Source organism: Equus quagga, chromosome 20 (genome assembly GCF_021613505.1).
Source record: "Equus quagga isolate Etosha38 chromosome 20, UCLA_HA_Equagga_1.0, whole genome shotgun sequence".
Lineage (NCBI taxonomy): Eukaryota > Metazoa > Chordata > Mammalia > Perissodactyla > Equidae > Equus > Equus quagga.
Genome location: NC_060286.1, coordinates 7,374,711 through 7,396,053, shown reverse-complemented (window position 1 = coordinate 7,396,053; position 21,343 = coordinate 7,374,711). Strand labels below are relative to the sequence as shown.

The following is a 21,343-nucleotide window of genomic DNA, read 5'->3' as shown; positions in this document are numbered from 1 at the left end:
CTACTTATCGCTTCTGAGCACTGATCTCTTCCCTGTAAAAGGAGGATAATAGCATCTACCTTGAAGAGTTATTGTAAGTATAACTAAAGTGTCTAGTAGAACACTTGACCTAAATAGAATCTACTATATTATTTTTCAGTTCTAAATGATCACTGCAAAAACTCAGACCATTTACACTAATAACGAACATTCCATCTTTCAAAAAATGCTACCTGAACCACATTATATGCAGATAGAAGGTAAAAAGTGTAGAAATTCAATCTGATGCTATACACTTCATATCATCTTAAAAATACCTAACGTATTTCCAATTAATGAAGAAAAAAGTCAAAGTCCATTTTGAAGACGTAACACTAAGTCAATCATATGCACAACACATTACAGATCCTCCCAAATAAGTGTGCTGTTTCTTCTCAAGGATACATGGTCTAGTAACTGTTTAGGACTTCCACAGACCCAATTTATATCCATCAAGAAATTACTTCTTAAGCTGGAGTTCCTAGACTCTAAATTCAGAGGCTCAGCAGTTGCCCTAAAGGGTAGTTCTAAGAACTGAGATTCTGCTTTTCTGACAGAGAACAGCATCTACGACAGCTTTGAGAGCAATAGTTGCTGACTTGGTAAAGATGCATAAGAAAAGACCAAATCATATTTTGAAACAAGTATAACTCCCCCACTGAACTTTCCTGTAATAAAAATATTTTAATGCTCTGAAAGAATTAACATGCCTTTGAAATGGCCAAATTAGAATTCAAATTTTGAGGTAGGAAGGGACCTTAAGTTCCCTGCTTCCCATCCTACCCCCACCAATTTAACAAAGAGGAAACTGAAGCCAAGAGAGTGAGGGAGGGGATTCCCCCAAGACATGGCTACCCAATGGCAGAGACTGGAGTAGACATTCAACCCAGCATTCTGCTCACAAGAGCAAGTTTCCAATTCTATGATTTTAATAAAGGAATGATTTATGCACAAAAGAAAAAAGCTCTTTAAAATGTTTCAGTGACTGGGTTCTCAATAAATAAACTTTTAACCAATGTGAAGAAAATCCTGAGGACATTATTCTAAAAGCTAAATAAATATTACCAGCTTTTCTGAATTTGAGGGACATTAAAAACTGCTGTGACTGCTCCTAAGTCACTTTATTTTAAAAAAAGTTTCCAAAACAAAGTAAGCAAATCAACAAACTTAGAGTCGGGAAAACTGATGATTCATCCATTACCAAATGCAGGAATCCTTTCTAGAACATTCTGACAAATGACTAACCAACTCTGTTTGAATGTTTTTCAGGGATAAGGGACATTTTCAAAGGAGCGTAGGCCACCTTCGTCATCACAGTTTAGTCACAAAGGTATTCCAAATGAACCCAAACCAACTTCACTGTAGACTTCTACTCTACATTGGAACCAGTTCTGCCCTCTGTAACAATATCGAATTAGTCTAGTATCTATTTTTATATTTCATGTCCACTTTTTCAAATATTTAAAGCCAGTGATCAGTTTAGCAGTCTTCTTTTCTCTTCTTCTTGATAAATATATCTAGAATATTAAAAAGCACTTGGAAATAGCTTATACAAATCACATGCAGCTCTATTCAGTTCAACAAAGGTTTATCAAGTCCCAGGTATTATGCGAGGTTCTGGGAGTACAAAGAGAAATGAGACACAATCCTTGCCTTGGAGCAGCTTACAATATAGTGGGGGAGAAAAGCATACACAGAGATAGTTTTAATCTAATAAAAGCCAAGTGCTAAAATCATGTACAATAATAGTTATACACAAGATTAGAGAAGGAAGGGATCAGGGTGAAGGGTATACAGAATACAACAGCGGCATTTTGCTAGGGTCACATATTTGGATCAAAATTCCTGGATTGAAAATTCTACATAAACTACTAAACAACAGTTCAACCTAATCTAAACAAAATGTGATGGTTCTCAGTAATCATATAGAGAGGGATTGAAAATATAAAAATATGCATTCATATTAGAGATATTATGAGTGTACATTTAAGCAATATTTATTTGCTAAAATAAAATAAATTATTACAAAGCAGATCTTAAAATCAACGGCATTTATATAGATTAAGGAAGAGAGTGGTTACTGACTTCCAGTGTGAAGGGTGAAGTAGTGTGTGTTAGAAGGAAATTATTTGGTATGGCATCCAAGAAAGCATTCTTCTCATTCGATAACATTTTTTTCCCATGAAAATTCAAAGAATTAAAACATGAATGTTCAGGATTTCAAAACAATAGCAAGTACAATTTATAGTTGGAATGTTAATTTTTTCCTTGACCAAGAAACCCTTCAAAGATAGAATTTGGTTGAACAATACTTAAAGTGAAATACCTCAGATCTCTTGAGAATCAGAGTTAAACTTTATTAAAGCTGTCATCTTTAAATTATTTTGAACTGTTACATGTAAGAAATAAGATTAAAATTTCCCCTGACCATACAATCTTGTGTAAGATCCGAGTGCATGTCAACCTTCTCTGTGAATTTTCCTTCAGACTAAGGATTTATTTAGCACTCCAGTCAATGGTAAAAAAAAATTAAGACATTGTTCAGCATTAACTTCTTTACAACACATACAAACATGATTCCCATATTTCAGATTTGAATGTTTATTACATTCAGTCAATAATAGTCTATAATTAACAGTAATTTTTATTTCCACGTGGTTCTTGATAATGGGAACAAGATAAAAGATATATGTGAGAATGCTTCTTATTTGTCTCAGGTTTGTTTATTTTTTAAACTGCTTGGTCATTTTTAACTTCTTGGTTACAAAAGGACACTGCTTGTCCACACCTGATTGTTCACAGCCCGCAGAACATCATGCTCTCTAAAGCAGTATCTGCCAACGGGAGTGATTAGGACAAAAGTAGAGGGGAAATATTTTAGAATAACCTGGAGAGTTTTTCCAGGCTGTCCCTCACCACTGTCACAAGCACAGTGAGCCAATGCTTTAGCAGTGTGCTGCCGACCTAATAACAAGACTGAAATCAAGGGCTTAGCTGGAACTGAATTTAGAAGTTACTGTCCTACAAGGGCTGCTAAAAAGGACCTGAAAAAAGAGTAATGAGGACAACACATAGGGTTTCTGAAGATACCTACGTCTACAGAGGTTCAAGTTCCCAGCTAGACCGAGAGGAAGGTAATCATTTCTATAATATCTATGTACAAGCGGTGCACTTTCAACTACTTACCTCCAACATTCTGAATTACTATGGTGCCTGCCACCACCACCTATAAAAGAACAAATGTATTCAGAAGATGAAGGGGAAATACTATAAAAGGATAAGTATTTTATTAAAATCCAATAACCATTACTATCAAAAAGATGCAGAAGTCAAGAGAAGAGAAATTGAAAAGAATAAATTTTGCCAGCCACTTGTAATACATAAAACTAATAATCATCACATAAAAAGCCTTTCTTTAATAGTTCCATGGTTACTATAAAGAATACTTTTGCAAGTTTTCTTGGCAGTCTCTCTTAAACAGTTATTAAGTGTTAAAAAGCTGGTAACTGATGATGATCAAAGTATCCAAAAGTTGAAATTGAATCTATCTGGTCTCATTCTCCCTTTTTTACTGGTTTTACCACATTACTTTAGTAGGTAGACTGAGACGGCTTGAGGTGTGCTGTGCCAATGCTGTATTGCATAAAAGGAAATGATAGAGTCTTCTGAATTTATCAGCTTGGCTTACACCAAGCCTTTGAACATCCCTGTCCCAGGGATTAATAAAGTCTAGAGCAAAAACTCTAGAGCCCACATATTCTCAGATCTGAAAATTTACGCAAAATGTTTCAAATTCAATAGTATGAAGTGCGCTGAGTGTAAGACAATAGGAGGTAGTAAAGACTCTAGTATATTGGAGAACTCTCCTTTCAAAATGGGGCAGCTGCTACTCAGCTCTGGCCAGTTGCTGGCATGTAAGAATGTGGATCCAATGTAACTAGATCTTCTGATTTTTCAAGGAAAGTCAGAAATTGAACTGTTTCAAAATTTTATAACTCTTTGTCGGCAATCAGTTAAAAATACAAAGATTTGAGCCAAACAAAATATACCTGAGGACTAAGTTCAGCCTGCAGGCCTCCTAGCTTGTGATCTTTGATGAGATTCCTAGGAAACTCAAGATAGCACTTTATCCATTCTTGGTAATCAAATGTACTCAGAGGAAATGTTTAAATATTCTGCTTCCACTTGTGCCTTTAGATCAGTCAAATCTTGGTGGATCTGCACCCCCAAGGTATGTCTGGAGCTGACTAGCTATCTAGGATCATGCAGTCCTACATAGATTGGGAATAGATCACTGTTCAGGCCCACCTCTACTAGAACAAAACCCACGAACAACAGATTCACAAATGAAAAGAAAAGGTTCTGTTTGGAACCAACATGCAAATGGGTTTTAGAAGTAGGATAGTTCTTCAGAAATAACAAAGTATCACAGCACTAACAATAATATTACCTTCTGATGATTTGTGGAAGAAGACAGTATTCTTCCTACCTCTTAAATTAGTTTAGTCTGCCTATCACAAATGAATGCCCAATAAATACTGCTGTTATTTCTCTTATTCTGAGGAGGAAAAGCAGTAGATTGAGAGTCTGGAGTCCTGCGATATAGTACCTGCTTTACGTAACCGTGGACGAACAGGGCCCTTCATTTCTCTGGGCCTTAATTTCCTCACCTAGAAATGAGGGGATATCTAGATAATCTTTTAGCACTGTTCAGCTCTTAAATGATATGATCTTCTAATTATCGGTTTTGTAAAGAGTCATGCTATAATTTTAATTCTATGCTGCTTTCTTCTACTGTCTTTCCGAAGATTTACTCAGAGACTATAATTAAAATTAAGAAGGAAAACTTAAAACAGGCCATTGTTACTGTTTTAAAATTATTCAAGTCATTGCTCTCCTTTGTTAGGGTGAAAAATACTAAAAGATTTAAGTGTTAAGTTAAATTTACGATGCATTTTTAGGAAACATGTATAGAAATATTTCTTCTCTTTCTCTTCCTGTTCCCATCATTCTTTCTTCACTTTAGTTTCCTTTTATTCCTTCTAATTTCCTTCTCTTATATATACTTGTCTCTTTTAACTGGAAACAGAAGGAAAAAATGCTCCTCTGGAATTTGGACAGTGAGGAGAAATTTTAAAAATTACCTTTCCAGGTAATCCAAATGCGAAGAGTCCAAGATCTTCATAAGATGTCACAGCTGTTAAAAGAAATGATAATTTTCACTTTTACACAAAACCATTTGTGTGCCAGGTCTTAAAGGAAAGAAAGCTACTCCATTACTAGCTTATAGCTATTGGATGGTCACATTAAATTTAAAGCAGAAGTAACCACTTTTGGGGGAAACTTCTGAAGACATTTGGTCTGTAACGATAGAGTTCTCTTAGAATAAGTAGAGCTTAGCAAATCCCAAGGCTGTCTAATAATCACTCAAGCTGCATTAATTCAAATGCAATAATTACTCAAGAACAACCCCACTTCTCACTAAACAGTGAAATCTAAGTTTTCATTGGCAATAGTTTCTGAAAACTGCACAAAGTTAGATAAAGTATGAAAGTTGTATCATAGTGTCAGAGACATTCACTTTTCCAGGCTACCTAGGATGATGATAATGTGTTCATGATAGAAACAATACCTTTATCCCCAAATTAATAGGGCATACATTTTCTTTTTTCATCATAAGAGTATGAAATTACGTTTTCATTCTAGTGATGCCACTGGTAAAAATAAGAGAAAAACATTCATATAATCCTATAGTTTGAAAAGTGCTTAACCTTACAGTACTTACACTAGGAAGAAGCTGACCAGCAGATACGAAGGCTCGGTATAGCAACACACCTCTCCTATTGAGTCAACGCTCATCATTTCTTAAAGCAAGTTTAATATATCTTCTCAAGATACACATGAGTTTTCTCTAAACTGCCACTAAATTAACAAAAAACTCCACATTTTTAAACCATATATGGTCTTTACATGTTATAACTACAAGGTCAGAAAGAAAACAGTGAAATGCTGAAAAGATAACTTTTACTAATTAAGAAAATTTACCTATTTTTTTGCCAAGTATACATTTAAAATTTTAACTCTAATCCATTAACAGACTTGATCAAAGAAGCTAGAAACTTTTTGGATGATACAACCATTTTTTAAAATGCATTTATACACTGCTAAACACAGCGGACAAGGACAACTTAGTTTTGAATTTGGGATATATAATTTGATTATAAGTATGAACATTTATGCTTTAACAATGAAAGACATCAATAATAATCTTACAGGGATAGATTTTGGATATATTTTAGAACATAAAATTAAAAAGCAGAGTTACAAAAGTAAAAACTGGAATTTTTTCCTTCTATGTGAATTGCTGAAAATTTTTTTCCAAATTCACATATTCTAAAGTGAATGTCATCAAAAAAATTAATAATTACTTTAATCAATAACTATTTACTAGTTTGTTTTAATATTCCTAAACATAATTAAGTGATAATGTTGTATAGGGGCACAATTCTTCGTATTTAGCATTCCAAAGCCTTGGTATATATACTAAACCAGAAAATTCTCTAAATGTTAGCTTCTATCTAATTTGACACTGAGAAGGTAATTTTATTACCTACTATGCGTATACGAACCGAGTTTCCAGACGAGGTCTGTTACTATGAGGCATGAGATCAAAGGAACATCATTGTTCATTTTTAGCATCCTTCTCTAATATTACAGTTAAATTTGTCTGTTCTTTCCTAAGAAAACATTTCCTCCCAAGAATTTAAAGTAAGGAGGCTCTTCAGTGTTACATATGGGAATGTATGAAATAACTTGCCTTTAAAGTGATCTATTTTGCATCAGTTTCTCAGTCAGTGAGAAGTTATCAAGATAATATTCATCAAAAAGTTTAACTATGCTTAGGGGCCAGCCCCGTGGCCGAGTGGTTAAGTTTGCACGCTCCGCTGCGGCGGCCCAGGGTTTCGCCGGTTCGGATCCTGGGCGCGGACATGGCATGGCTCATCAGGCCACAGTGAGGTGGCGTCCCACATGCCACAACTAGAAGGACCTGCAACTAGGATATACAACTATGTACTGGGGGGTTTGGGGAGATAAAGCAGGAAAAAAAACAAAAAAGAAGATTGGCAACAGTTGTTAGCTCAGGTGCCAATCTTCAAAAAAAGAAGTTTATTTTTAAACAGCAGAAAACAAGTATAGATTGTATATTTGGTAAACGTGAAAAGCTAGTAACTTTTCCTTAAGCAAATCATAATATTGAAAGAGTCCAAAAAGAACTGGCATTTCAATTATCTAAATGTAAATAACCTAAACATTTATTCTTAATTTTTTAATTAGAACACAACCTTAATTATTCCAGAAAATATAATCAAACTAACAGCTTAACGAAGATAGTTGTAATTGCAACTTCTGACAAGACTGGCATACTTTCAGCAATCTCAAACTTGTTCTCCATTATTTCCTAGTTTTATAAAAATCTCTCTAAACACAGCCAATTCCCAAATCCAGAGTGAAAAAGGCCTACACTTTTAGGTGAAGACTGAGTCTAACGTCCAAATCCTAACTGCCTCACGCCAGCAAGTCTGGCTAGTCCTTCAGTTCTGTCCCTCTCATACTTCTTTTATGCTGTAGAAATTAGAAGTACTTTTCCATGTCTGAGATCATCAGGAATATGAATCATGGCTTCTGGCTTAACATCGAGGCTTTACTAAAATATGCACACAGTCAGCCAAATGCTTTATCTTCACATATTCACTTTTCAACGGTTTTCTGGATCATCTTAACATTCCAAAAGCAACTCGTGAAACACTTTCAAAGTTCTGTTCTGTCATTTGGGCAAATAAGATGCCAGTAACAGTATAATCTGGTACTGACTTTTGGAATGCAATTTGACCACTGAAACTTTAAAATATTTATAACATTTGACCCCTAGGAGCTTGCATATTAGGAAATAAAACTAAATCAGAGAAATCATTATATGCAAAGATACTCATCATGCATTATTTACATTGGGAAAAAACTACCTAAATGTTCAACATTGGTTGAGTAAAGTAAAATTATGGTAAATATACCTGACAGAATAATATGTAGCCACTAAAAACTGTGTTTATAGGGGCCGGCCCCGTGGCTGAGTGGTTAAGTTCATGCGCTCTGCTTCGGGAGCCCAGGGTTTCACCAGTTCGAATCCTGGGTGCAGACATGGCACCGCTCCATCAGGCCATGCTGAGGCGGCATCCCACATGCCACAGCTAGAAGGACCCACAACTAAAAATACACAACTATGTACCGGGGGGCTTTGGGGAGAAAAAGGAAAAATAAAATCTTTAAAAAAAAAAACAAAAAACTATGTTTATAATAATATTAAAAAGGCAATATTAGATAAAAAATAGCATTCGAATATAATCTATAGAGTAAAAATACAAGAGTGGAATGAATTAAAAACCAACAGTAACAATGATTGTGCAGTCTTCTTTCTTTTTCTCCATTTTTTTTGGGGGGGGGTTCAAATATTCTATAATGACTATAATGGGGTAGTGAAACTTTACTTTTAAAAACCTTATCACTTGAATAGTTCTGTTTCCTCCATCAAATATTTGATAGGATTTATTTAAGCTACAATTTTTAACTTCCCTGGTGTTTAGTAACTTAAATATCACTTGGTCTACTAAAAAGGGACATTTTTCCTGCTCTTTCAGATGATCAATGTTTTAATACCTTATTTATAAAGTGAAAGATGTCTTGAAAGATATTGAAACAAGATGTGGTGATGACCAGCCACATTAATAGCATATTCCTCCAGAACAGGAATAACATTAATTATGAAATTAATTCAGTCTTTTACAGGAATTCATACAAGCAGTACTTGGCACAATCCTCCTTAAATAAATAACTGAAAGCAGTCATTAGCAATCTATTTTAGGAAATTATTTTTTGATATTAAAGAAATCAATCCTCTGTTTTTGAGGGGGCAGAAAGGCTGTAAATCCTAATAAAGTAAACTGGGGAAAAATTTCTTCTTTAATATACCATCAAGGCACACTTTAGTGCTATTTTGGCTAGACCAAGAGTTTGGCCTCAACAGGAATCATTTAAAAAGTTGCTTCCCATGAAGTAGTGGAATATTTCCAGCTAGTTACTCCAGTGTTCTGTCTACTTTGCATTTTTCCCTCAATGAAATAGGACAATTAATAAACTCTGGTTATAGTACAAAGCCCAAGTTTCACCAGCAGCAATATTATCTTTGGATCTAGATTGAGGGACATGAGTTATTCAAACACAGTTCAACTCTCAGAAAGTTGGCCATTTGGAATGCACCCTTATTATTTTGAAATTCTTTTCCTTCTTCTGTTTTCCATCATTTTCCTCTCGCCTTTTTTCTCCCTAATAGTGCTGTGCAGGTCATTCATTTATCCAAAGTCTACTATGCAATTGTATTGCCATGTCTGATCTTTCTTAACATGTATTTAAATGTAAGTTTACCAACTAAATGTGGCGTGACTTTAGAGCACTCAATGCAGTAAAAGAAAATAGAATGCTAGAATACTAGGAACATTCTCCATGTAAATGACACAAAGGCTGTGATATTGCATGCATAGAGAAACTTCTCGGATCCCAGTATACTGCTTGGCTCTGCAGTGAACAACACTTACATAGTAATATCCTATAAATGTTACTCAGTTTTCAACTTTCAGACTCAATTTATAGGTAAAACATGAATGACTTAAATATGATTACAAAACAGAAAGTAAATACTGTCAACCTGGACAATGTAAGGGTACAGCAGAAACACTACGGGAAATAGGAAGAGGACAGGTGAAAGAAAGGATAGGAACACTAATATCATATAACATAGCAGAGAGTCAAGAGACACTGTCTAAAGTCCATGGAACAAAAATAAAGGTTTAAGTGTATTATTTAGAGTTACAAAATAATCAATGAAAGAACTATTTAATATAAACTAATGAAAATTACAAGGGGGAAAGGAGGATTAGTGTTCTTAAGCTAACTCCTCACCCTTCAGAATGAAGTGTCAACAGATAATCTCTTAAATCAATAAATAACAGTAGAAGAATATTATTTAGACTTAGGAAGATAACCACCAAAAGAGTTAAAAACAAAAACTCTAAACGGTGCTAACTCTGGGAATGAAACCAGAAGCGGGTAAGAATGGGTGGGGAACTCCTCCAAGCCCTGCTGCACAAGTGCGTGCGTGCACACACACACGTGTGTGACCATATATTACTTTTGATAAAAATAAAAGAGGAGGTTAACTTAAAGATATGTTTAACCCTGCAGAGACTCACCCCTCTCCTCCCCTGCAGCCCAAGAGAAAAAGCTCAGCTTCTGCTACAGGCAGCACTTACTCTAACGTCAAGGCGAACCATATGAGGGAATCGCTACATGAGCAGAGCGCACAGTCTAGCCCAGCGGTTCTCAACTTTGCCACCACTGACCTCTTTGGCATGGATAATTCTTTGCAGTGGGGGCTGTTCTGTGCACTGCAGGATGTTTAGCAGATCCATGGCTTTTACCCACTAGATGCCAGTATTACCTTAGCCCCCCACATTCTCAGCTGTGACAACCAGAAATGTCTCTAGACATTGCCAAATGCCTGTGGGAGAGAAAAATCAAGCCCAATTGAGAGCTATTCATTAGCAAAAAGGATGAGACAAGAACACCAATCCAGTGAAAATGAAGTCACATCATCATCCCACTTAATAAACTGTGGGTCTATTGAACTAGCCTCACTCATCCAGAAAAGAAAGAGATGAAAATAGAAATAGTTGGACAGGTCACTTACTATTCCAAACAATAAGCAAATGCTCACAGTGAGTACTGGGATGGGAAATGGGAATCGACTCTTTCAGTCGGTTTCAGTTCTTATGTGCTCTCCCAGTGATAGCATCTCACAGTGCTGAATGGGATTCATCATGACCCTAAAGCAATCCCTATCCTTATATGGAGCCCACATCAAGGCTGGGCAAAACAAAAAGCTCTCAGCTTTATTAAGAAAGAATACGTTAGTGTCCAACATGTCATGTAAATGTTGAACACTCTATTTTATAAACTACATAAGAAATTTTCAAAGGCAATTTTGACTTTATGTAATTTTTGCCTTGCTTTTTGACTTCAGAACTTTTAAAGATAGAATCCCTCTGTAGGTCTAATGCATCTATCCATATGTGACCCACGTATCCAGCTTTTATTAAATACCTTCTGTGTGTCAAGCACAGTTTGGTAGATACTGAGAAAACAATGGTTAATGGTTTAAATATACATTAAAGTTTTCTAGGAATACAATTACCATGTAAATGCAGGTTTTGTTTTGTTTTGAACTTTGCCAAAAATTGTTTGCCTTTAGGAAAATCACATCACCAACAGCATTTAATTTGTCTTTGTTTCTCCTTTATTTTACTATATGACATAATATTATGTATAAGCACAGTCATGCGTCACTTAACGACAGGGCTACGTTCTGAGAAAAGTCTTGTGAGGTGATTTCGTCATTGCGCGAACATCATAGAGTGTACTTACACAAACCCAGACGGTATAGCCTACTAGACACCCAGGCTATATGGTACAGCTTATTGCTCCTAAGCTACAAACCTGAACAGCATGTACTGAACACTGCAGGCAATTGTAGTATTTGTGTATCTAAACATATCTAAACATAGAAAAGGTATAGTAAAAATACGGCATAAAAGATAAAAATGGTACACCTGTATACGGCACTTACCGTGAATGGAGCCTGCAGGACAGGAAGTTGCTCCGGGTGAGTCGCTGAGTGAGTGGTGAGTGAATGTGAAAGCCTAGGACGTTACTGTCACTGCTGTAGACTTTATCAACACTGCACACTGAGGCCACACTCGATTTATTAAAAAGATTTTCCCCTCCTCAATAATAAATTAACCTTAGCTTACCGTAACTTTTTTACTTTATAAACTTTTAAATTTTTTTAAATTTTTTGACTCTTGAAATAACACAGACTAAAACACAAACACATTGTAAAGCTGTACAAAATATTTTCTTTCTTTATATCCTTGTTCTATAAGCTTTTTCTATTTTTGAAATTTTTTATTTTATTTTTTTAACCTTAGAAACTTATTGTTAAAAACTAAGACACAGGGGCCGGCCCGGTGGCACAGCGGTTAAGTTCGCACGTTCTGCTTCTTGGTGGCCCAGGGTTTGCCGGTTCAGATCCCGGGTGCGGACACGGCACTGCTGGGCATGCCATGCTGTGGTAGGCATCCCACATATAAAGTAGAGGAAGATGGGCACAGATGTTAGCTCTGGGCCAGGCTTCCTCAGCAAAAAAGAGGAGGACTGGCAGTAGTTAGCTCAGGGCTAATCTTCCTCAAAAAAAACCTAAGACACAAACACACACATTAGCCTAGGCCTAAACCAGGTCAGGATCATCAATATCACCGTCTTCCACCTCCACATCTCGTCCCACTGGAAGGTCTTCAGGGGCAATAACGCACATGGAGCTGTCATCTCTTATAACAACAATGCCTTCTTCTGGAATACCTCCTGAATGGACCTGAAGATTTGCCCCAGCATCACCACAAATACGTGAGTAATGCATTGTGCTATAATGTTACAACGTTACTAGGTGATAGAAATTTTCAGCTCCATTATAACCGTACGGGACCACCATCATATATGTGGTCTGTCGTAGACCAAAATGTTGTTATGCGGCACATGACTGCAGTGTATTAGTTTCCTATGGTTGCTATGACAAATTATCCCAAACTTGGTGACTTAACAGAAATTTATCTCTAAGTTCTGGAGGCCAGAAATCCAAAATCAGTTTAACTGTGTCAAAAGCAAGCTGTCAGCAGGGCCACACTCCCTCCAGAGGCTCTCAAGATAATCCATTCCTTGCCTCGTCCAGCTTCTAGTGACGGCTGGTATACCTTGATTTGTGGCTACATCCCTCTTATCTCTGCCTCTGTGGTCACACTGCCTTCTCTTCTGCCTGTGAGCTCCCTCAGTGATACATGTGACTGCGTTTACAATCCACCAGGACAATCTTCCCATCTCAACATCCTTAACTTAATTACACCTGCAAAGTCCTTTTTTGCCATATAAGGTAACATTCACAGGTTCCAGGATTAGGATATGGCCAAATTTTGGGGAGCCATTATTCAGCCCACTACCAGTAGGCGATAACACCTAGAGGAATTTCATTTCAGATAGGAAAGGGAGTATTTGACCTTTTTTAATAAAAGTAAGGTGTTGCGATAGATAGTGTTGAGAATCACTGCTCTAGAGGGTTGAAGTAAAAAAACAAAATTGGAAGCACAAGGGGGCCATTTTACCCTTTGTTTATTTCCTCATCATTACTAAAAATTAAAATCCTCATAAAAGAATTCTAATCCTCCTTTAGGAAGAGGAAGATAAGGGACTATCTTAGCTTCCTCAGTGGGCTCTAGGAAGGACCAAAATCCTCTTTGGAAGTAACAAGCAGAGAATCCCAGTATCTACCTTGACTCCTTTGAACCACCTTGGTTGCTTCTCACTGCCTCAGTAAAAAACGCCAGATTCCGTAGGATCTGACACTTCAGTCTCTCTCTTCAGTTTCATTTTCTCCTTTGTATCTTATACACTAATAATAATAAACTATTATGGTACCTTGAATAAAATATGCAGCATATGTCTTTGTACCCATGTATAGGCTAGAATACTCTCTTGCTTTGTCTGCTAGTCAAATTGCTTCTCAGCTCAGTCCTCCAGGAATGTTTCTGAGCCTCACTCCCTAACCCAGACAAGGCAAATCACTCCCACCTCAGAGCTGTCACTGTACTTTGCACATGTTTAAATTGCTACACTTACCACACTATGATATAAATTATTTGCTTATATATTTGTCTCCCCCACTACACTATGAGCTTCTTTAGGGAAGAAAGTGAGTTGTATTCATCTCTGTATTCTTAAGAGATAGAAGAATACTGAATGAATGAATGAACCTCTATCTCAGGCTTCAGTTCTAGGACCTGTCCCTCTTGAAACTTTATACTTCCAAGTCCACTTATGCAAGACCAAACTATTTTATTTTGAACCAACACCTCCTGCTGAATTCTTCTATTAATGACACTATCATTAACCCAGTGGCCCAAGCCAGAAATCTGGGAGATATCCTTAGACATTTCCTTCTCCCTCACTCTCCACATTCAGCCAGGTATCAGCCCCCTTCAATTCTAACTTCGTCACATTCCTTAACCTGTTTCTTTCTTTTATTCTGTTTGCTAATACCTTATTTCAATTTCCCACTATTTGATTCTTACACTTCTGCAACAGCCAGAAGAAAAAGAAAAGGGTTTCCATCCTGAACACAACCCTGAGGGCAAGCACGGCCTGGAGAGCTGACTGTGCCTTTGTGAAAAGAACTACCCTAATCTGGAGGTGGCTCTTAGACCTGCTGCTCAGTTGTTGTCCTGGGAATTCCCTTTCTTTCTCTCCTATGCTAAATTCCCTGTTTCTTTGTTCCTCCCTACCTTTGGTAAATGGCATCCTCCATTGCTCACTAAGTAAGGATGCATGGGAGATAATTTTTTGGAATCCTTACATGTATGAAAATGTCATTATTCTATCTTTACATCTAAATGAGTTTGGCTGGGTATAGAATTCTATGTTAAAGTCATTTTCCCCAAGAATTCTACAGGTATTATTTTATAGTCTTCTAATTTATAGTATTGCTCCTGGCAAGTCTTTTTCCATTTTAGTCTTTTATTCTTCGTATGAGAATTTTTTGTTTATTTCTTGTCTCTGAAAGTTTTTAGGATATTCTCTTTATAACTGGGTTTCTGATTTTTCACAATGATGTGTCTTGGTGTGAATTCTTTTACAATTATTATATTGGATACTACGAAGAATTTTTTCAATCTGGAAACTAATTTCCTTCAGTTACACAACTTTTCTTGTATTATTCTGTTGATAATTTTCTTTCCTCCCATTTTTTCTCTTCTCTCTTTGTGGAATTCCTATTATTTACACACTAAGCCCCTGGGCTGATCCTCTAGTTTTCTTATATTTTCTCTCCCATTCTCAAGCTCCTTGTCTTGTTTCTTCCCTAGGAAATGTCCTTAACTCTTTCAATCCAACTACTAGATTATTTTAAAATTTTATTTTTAGCTTCCAGGATTTGTGTTCTCTGAATTTACCCTTTTAATAATTTCTTATTCTTGTTTCAGGAATGCAATATATTCTTTTAGTTCTCTGAAGCTATTAAATATAACTTTTTTTTTCAAGTTTTCATCTGGTTTCTGAAGTATGTTTCCTCTATTCCTCTAAGTTTGTTTCTTTCCTTCCTTCTTTTTTAATAGACTTTATTTTTAGAGCAGTTTTAGGTTCACAGCAAAACTGAGCAGAAAGTACAGAGAGTTCCCACATCCTCCCTTACCCGACACGTGCACAGCCTCCCCTACCAGCAATATCCCACACCAGAGTCATACATTTGTTACAATCAATAAACCTGCACTGACACATCATCACCCAAAGTGCATAGTTTGCATTAGCGTTCACTCTTGATGTACATTCTATGGGTTTTGACAAATGGATAATGACATATGTCCACCAATAGAACATCATACAGAATAGTTTCACTGCGCTCCTGTTCATTCCTTCTTCTTCTCTAACCATGGCAACTACTGATATTTTTACATAGTTTGCCTTTTCAAAAATGTCATATAATTGGAATCATACAGATGGAGCCTTTTCAGATTGGCTTCTTTCACTTAGTAATATGCATTTGTAAGGCTCCTCCATGTCTTTTCATGGCTTGATAGCTCATTTCTTTTTACTGCTGAATAATATTCCATTGTTTGGATAGAGCAGTTTATTCATCACCTACTGAAGGACATCTTCATTGATTCTAAGTTCTGCCAATTTTGGATAAAGCTGCTATAAACATCCATGTGCATGTTTTTGTGTCAACATAAACTTTCAATTCATTTAGGTAAATATCTAGTAGCATGATTGCTGGATCAAATGGGTAACCTCTATACCTTTCCATCATGGTCTTCACAATTGTTGTATCAACATTTTACCTTCCAAATTACAGGACAGATTCTTTCTCACATTTGGAACTTGTATTTGGAGTATGAGAAAAAAGAAAAACGAAAAAAGTCCAGAATAACTCCAAAATTTTTGACCTGAGCCAACTAGAAGGAAGATATTACCATATACTTAGATGAGTAAACAGTGGAAGCTATAAATTGGCAGTGCAAAGATGGAGAGTTTGGTAAATTTGAGATATATATTAGATATCCAACTAGAGATGGCATGGAAACAGCTGGATATGAGCCTGAAATTCAGGGAAGAGTTCCAGGCTGGGGTGTAAATTTTATGATCTTCATGAGCCCATAAGTGAGTATAAAAGACAAGAGATCAGAGGAATATTCCCAAGGGTACTCCACTGTTTAGAGGATGGGGAGATAAAGAGGACTCAGCAGAAGAAGAGGGAAGGGGTATTCAGCAAAATAGGAGGAGAGGCAGGAGAGTGTGAATAAAGTGTCTCACAGAGGAAGGAGCCATCAACTGTGTCAAATGCTGCTGACTGGTCAACTAAGATGAAGACTGAGAAGTGATCACTAGATTTAGCAATGTGGAACTCATTGGTACAGTAATTTTAGTGAAATGATGGGAACAGCCTAACTGGAGCGTGTTCAAGAGAGAATAGGAGGAAGGAGAAATATCGGGTATAGACACCTCTTTTGAGGAGTTTTGCTATGAAGGTATGAAGCATATCGAAGGAATGTGGAGTCATTTTTAAAATGAAACAAATTATAGACTATTTGTAAACTGACAGGAAGAAAACAGTAGACAGGAACAAAGATGATGAAAAAGAGAGAAGGGAAAGAGTGGCTAGAGTGATGTAGGTGAGAGCAGAGGGATCACAGCACAAGCGGAGGGGCTGGCCTTAGATGAGAACACAAGAGTTCATCGAAAGTAACAGAGTATATGGCACAGATGAAAATGGGTAGGCAGAAGTGGTGGCAAGAGCTTATAAAGTTCTTTTATGATTGCTTCTATTTTCTCAGTGAAATAGAAAGTGAGGACATCAGCTAAGAACAAAACCAAGGAGAATGTGCTGAAGGTTTAAGAGAAAGAAGATATGGAAAAGTCATCTCCTAGACAGCAGAGTAACCAAGTGAATGAACTAAAGAAGTTGATAAAGATTGTGTGATAGCATCATAGGTCCACCAGGCATTGGATTATAGTGATATCAACCTGCATAGCTTTGTGTTTTTCTTTAGCAACATTCAGCTGCACAGGCGCATGTGTGAAGTAAGCAGAGTTACATTTAACTAGGGTCGGGGTTTTGCCAGGGGAGTATAATGATGCAAGAGAGGGGCAAGGGAGTGATTGCAATAACACACCATGAAACTTGAACTGGATAAACGAGGGGAAATATGGACAAAAGAGTGAGGGACGGTGCAAGTGGTAGGATCAATGAATTGAAGTCCTGGTGGGGGCAGAGAATTGTCAGAGTCGGAGTGCTTAAGAGAATGAGTTAGAAAGATAAGAGACAGTGGTGGGCGGAAGGCAGGATTCTTGAAAAGGAGATTCTGGAGGGGATGTAATTTTGGTAATGACAAGATCAATGGTATGACCATGGAAGTAAGTAGCCAAGGGAGGTACGGAATATGATCATTAGAAGACAGGAAGTTAAGGAAATGAAAGTATTAGAAGGATTATAACATGAATATTAACATCATCCAGAATTATAACAGGGGTAACACTGAAGAATCTGAAAGTAAAGTGGGAGCTAAAATTTTTACAAAATGACAGAAAGTGGCTGAAGAGACTATAGGTGATAATAGCAAGGGGAGCAGCAGGTGTTATGGAGTAATGAGATTCAAAGCTGGGGTTTAGGGAGAGAAAGGTGGTTGAGAAGTGGAAATGAGGTGTGAATGGGACATCTATCCCATCTTCAAACTAGTACGAGGGACATGGAAGAAAGGACCACAGGGAAAGCAATGTCCTCAGAGAAGACTTGGAGCAAGAAGGAAAGGAAATGTTCAGAAAAGAGTTGAGGACACAGGGTTTTGCTGATGATTGATCATGAGTTCTAGAGAGCACAGTGGAAGGGTTTCAGGAGTTGGAGAGGAGAGGGAGATGAGGTCAGAAAACGGATGACAGGGCCACATGAGATAAGCCTGGGAAATGAAGGATAACCTAGGATTCTTGAAGTGACTGACATAAATTAAGGTAAATGGTATAATGTCATTAATCGAAATAATCTCAAGGCAAATAATGGTGACAATGCAGTGAGTGTGGGAATCAAGGACTAGGGAGTAGGGACTTGACTGGAAATACGCTGAGTTCTAGAACTCTCATTCCCTCGTGCTGATAGTGATATGGAGGCCAGAAGAAGAGACTAAGGGTTTATTCCCAGGGCAGAGAAGTTTCCCCAAAGAACTGCAATGAGCGAACTCTTTCTGAGCCAGCAGTGTATACAAAACCTTGCAATCCTTAAGGGTTTTGCCCCAATGAAAACTCATAATAAAAGCTAGTATTTTATATACATTATTTCATTCTCACAACAATCCCAAAAGGAAAGGCTTACCATTACCGAGACAAAAGGCTAGAGAGATTAAGGTATGTTATATGCCAGCTCAGCTCCCAAGAAAAGTCCTGATAGACCCCAAACCCTAGATAAAATCTAAAATACCAGAATTTCACGTAAAGAAATCCTTTACTTTTATAAAGATAAAAATTTCTCTTCATCTTTTACCTCCAGGCAAATAAATAAAGAAATTGTTTTGTACAAGACTTCTGATAGCCCTTTCTCTGACCAACGCCTCTGATCTCAGCACGATACTCCTTCATGACAGTCCAACAAACTGAGGAGGAATTTAGTCACATGCTATTCTCTAGTCTTCTATATATACGTATTTTTTTTTAAAAGCCTACCTGCACAGGGAATTTTACACTGACTGAAGGAATTCACTCAACAGAAGACGTGCATCAGTGTGTACGAAGAACCATGAAGAAGCTAGTTCATGGACCAAGTAAGCTACAAAAATCAAGGAAAAAGAAAAAAGAAAGAAATACAGAGGTTTGCACATTATATGCCCCAAAGTTACAGAAAAGAACAGACAGTGTCAGAATTTTAAAGTTAAATATAGATGAAACTGAGGGAGAGTAAAAAACTAGCATTACTTGGAAATCTTCAGAAATTGAATATTACTTCCAAATAGTTGAAACTAATAAAGCGAAACATTTTAGTTAATAAAGACAGAATTGCCACATAGTTGACTAATGTATTAATCTTTGAGTAGAACCCATAATAAAATAACCTATTAAGATGTTAAACTATCACAATTAAGTAAAAATAATTTTTTCACACAAAGAAGCAAAATTTCAAAACATGTCATTAAAATTCCAGTCAAGTTTCAGCAGGATTTAGATATACTTATTTAAGGCTATTATTCCTGAATTTGGGATGCTGTTATGAACAACTTGTTACTTTGAGATTAATATCACCCAAGCCCCTGGAAAGCAAAGGCATTCATTCATAAACTGGATGGCCAAAGGTATTGGTGCAAGTTACAGCTGTGAACTATAAGCTATAACTTGCACAAGAATAACCTAGAGGACTTGTTAAAAGTCCTCATGCAAAACTGAACTGCACGATGAAGTTGCAAATGGAAAAAACCCATGTAAACATATGTATTGTATTAACTGCATATACATCTGTCACTTACAAAAAACTATCTTATTCTGGACTTGCAAGTTGAAATACAAAACTATCTAAGTAAATCAAAGCTTAGTGGCCTTGCCTCCCACAATCCCGGCAGACAGACAGGAAAAAGGGAAGACAGTAGTAGATCTGGGGTGTTCTCCTTGAGAAAGTGATCACCCTAGGAGAAAATATGATCAGAATGAACACCTGTCTACTGCTTCCCCATAACATAAGGTTTGAATGCTCTGAACAGCTTTCAGGTGCTTTGTCTAATCTACTCTAATCCAGGAAACTATGTTGTGTGCTGAGGAGAAACACAGGTAAGAATGCTAGTTTCCCCCTCCCATCACGTCCTTGGATATTCCCCAGTAGGACTGGGTCTACACAGACATATATCCAAGCCTTCTGAAATTCTCCATTTCAACAACCCTACTTAATAATAATGTAGCCTCACTGGAAATTAGATTTAAGACATCCAATCCTGCATGTAGATATAATCTCAAGGGGCTGCTTCATCAAATGAATCAGCATATTTTTACTCACCTGTCTGAATACACATATTAAGCAGGAGATGAACTGAGTAAGAAGCCAGAAGAGCAACTATCAGCAGCAGGAAACTAAAATGTAAGAGTACATGGTCAAACCCCCTAAAAAGTTTCTTTTTTATGGTATTTCATTACAAAACAATTTTTTTTCACATTCAAATGTTCACAGGGACTGTCTTTAAGTAGTTGGATTACAGTCAGTAAAGAAAGAGAGAAGATACTTTTCTGTATTTACCAAATTTTATTTAAATGAAAATATACTGCTTTTAAAACCAAAAAAGAAATCAGAAAGAAACAAACTTTAAAACAAAAACAAATTTTCTCCTTTAGCACTCTCGTCTGCTGACTGCTGGTGCAGCCATTAGATGATCTTGCACTAGTTCCCTTTTATGACTATTTTTTCCTATTCTTAGTCTAAAGAGAAGTTTCAGTGGTGAAATCTCCTTGTCTTCTCCTTTTTCCTTTCCTCCATCCCCCCCTTCCAATAATGTGTACCTCCCTGTCATACTTTATCTATAAAACTGAATTGACTGCATTTCCTACCATCTATTAAACACACACAGTCACCAAACCAAACCAAATGCAGTCAACACACTTCTTATGACACAATTTGGAAAAAGTGCAAGCAATGTAATAATTTGGATTCTCCCACCAACAGTGTGGAAAGAAACAACATGCATGACCCCCTACTCATTCTCAGGAAGATACTGGCAGGACAAGCTTCTAGAGAGCTGCCCCAGTGGAGTGCCCCAACAGCTGAAGAAATACTATCTTTGTGGTCATTTAACGCTTGTTAATAAGTAGGAAAACTGAAATGGAAAGTACACTTGTCAGGAAACTCACATCGGACACCTTACAAAATAACCGTTTGGTGTCACCAAATGAGAAGTGTGACACGATTCAGTGAGCACACATTCAGCGTACACATGTGTATCAAAGACCCTAGAGTGTAAAACATGATTTTCCAAAGGGAACCAAAAAATAAGTCCTATGACTATGTCTTGCCTAAGGGGTCACATATAGTTTTGTAGTTTTAAAATTATGAAAGTCTGTGAACACATTCCATAATAAAAGCAAGTTGGGTTACTTAAAA

General features: G+C 36.8%; 1 protein-coding gene across 1 annotated transcript in view; it reads right to left on the bottom strand.

Annotated features, from left to right (window-relative positions):
* SLC38A6 (solute carrier family 38 member 6) overlaps window positions 1–21,343 on the bottom strand; it is a 58,106-nt gene that overhangs the window by 34,586 nt on the left and 2,177 nt on the right. Inside the window, exons 3-5 of the mRNA XM_046647518.1 lie at window positions 20,249–20,322; window positions 5,163–5,215; window positions 3,205–3,244 (exon numbers count right to left, since the gene is read on the bottom strand). Of these exons, the coding sequence (XP_046503474.1) occupies window positions 3,205–3,244; window positions 5,163–5,215; window positions 20,249–20,322 (167 nt within the window). The remainder of the gene's footprint in view (window positions 1–3,204; window positions 3,245–5,162; window positions 5,216–20,248; window positions 20,323–21,343) is intronic.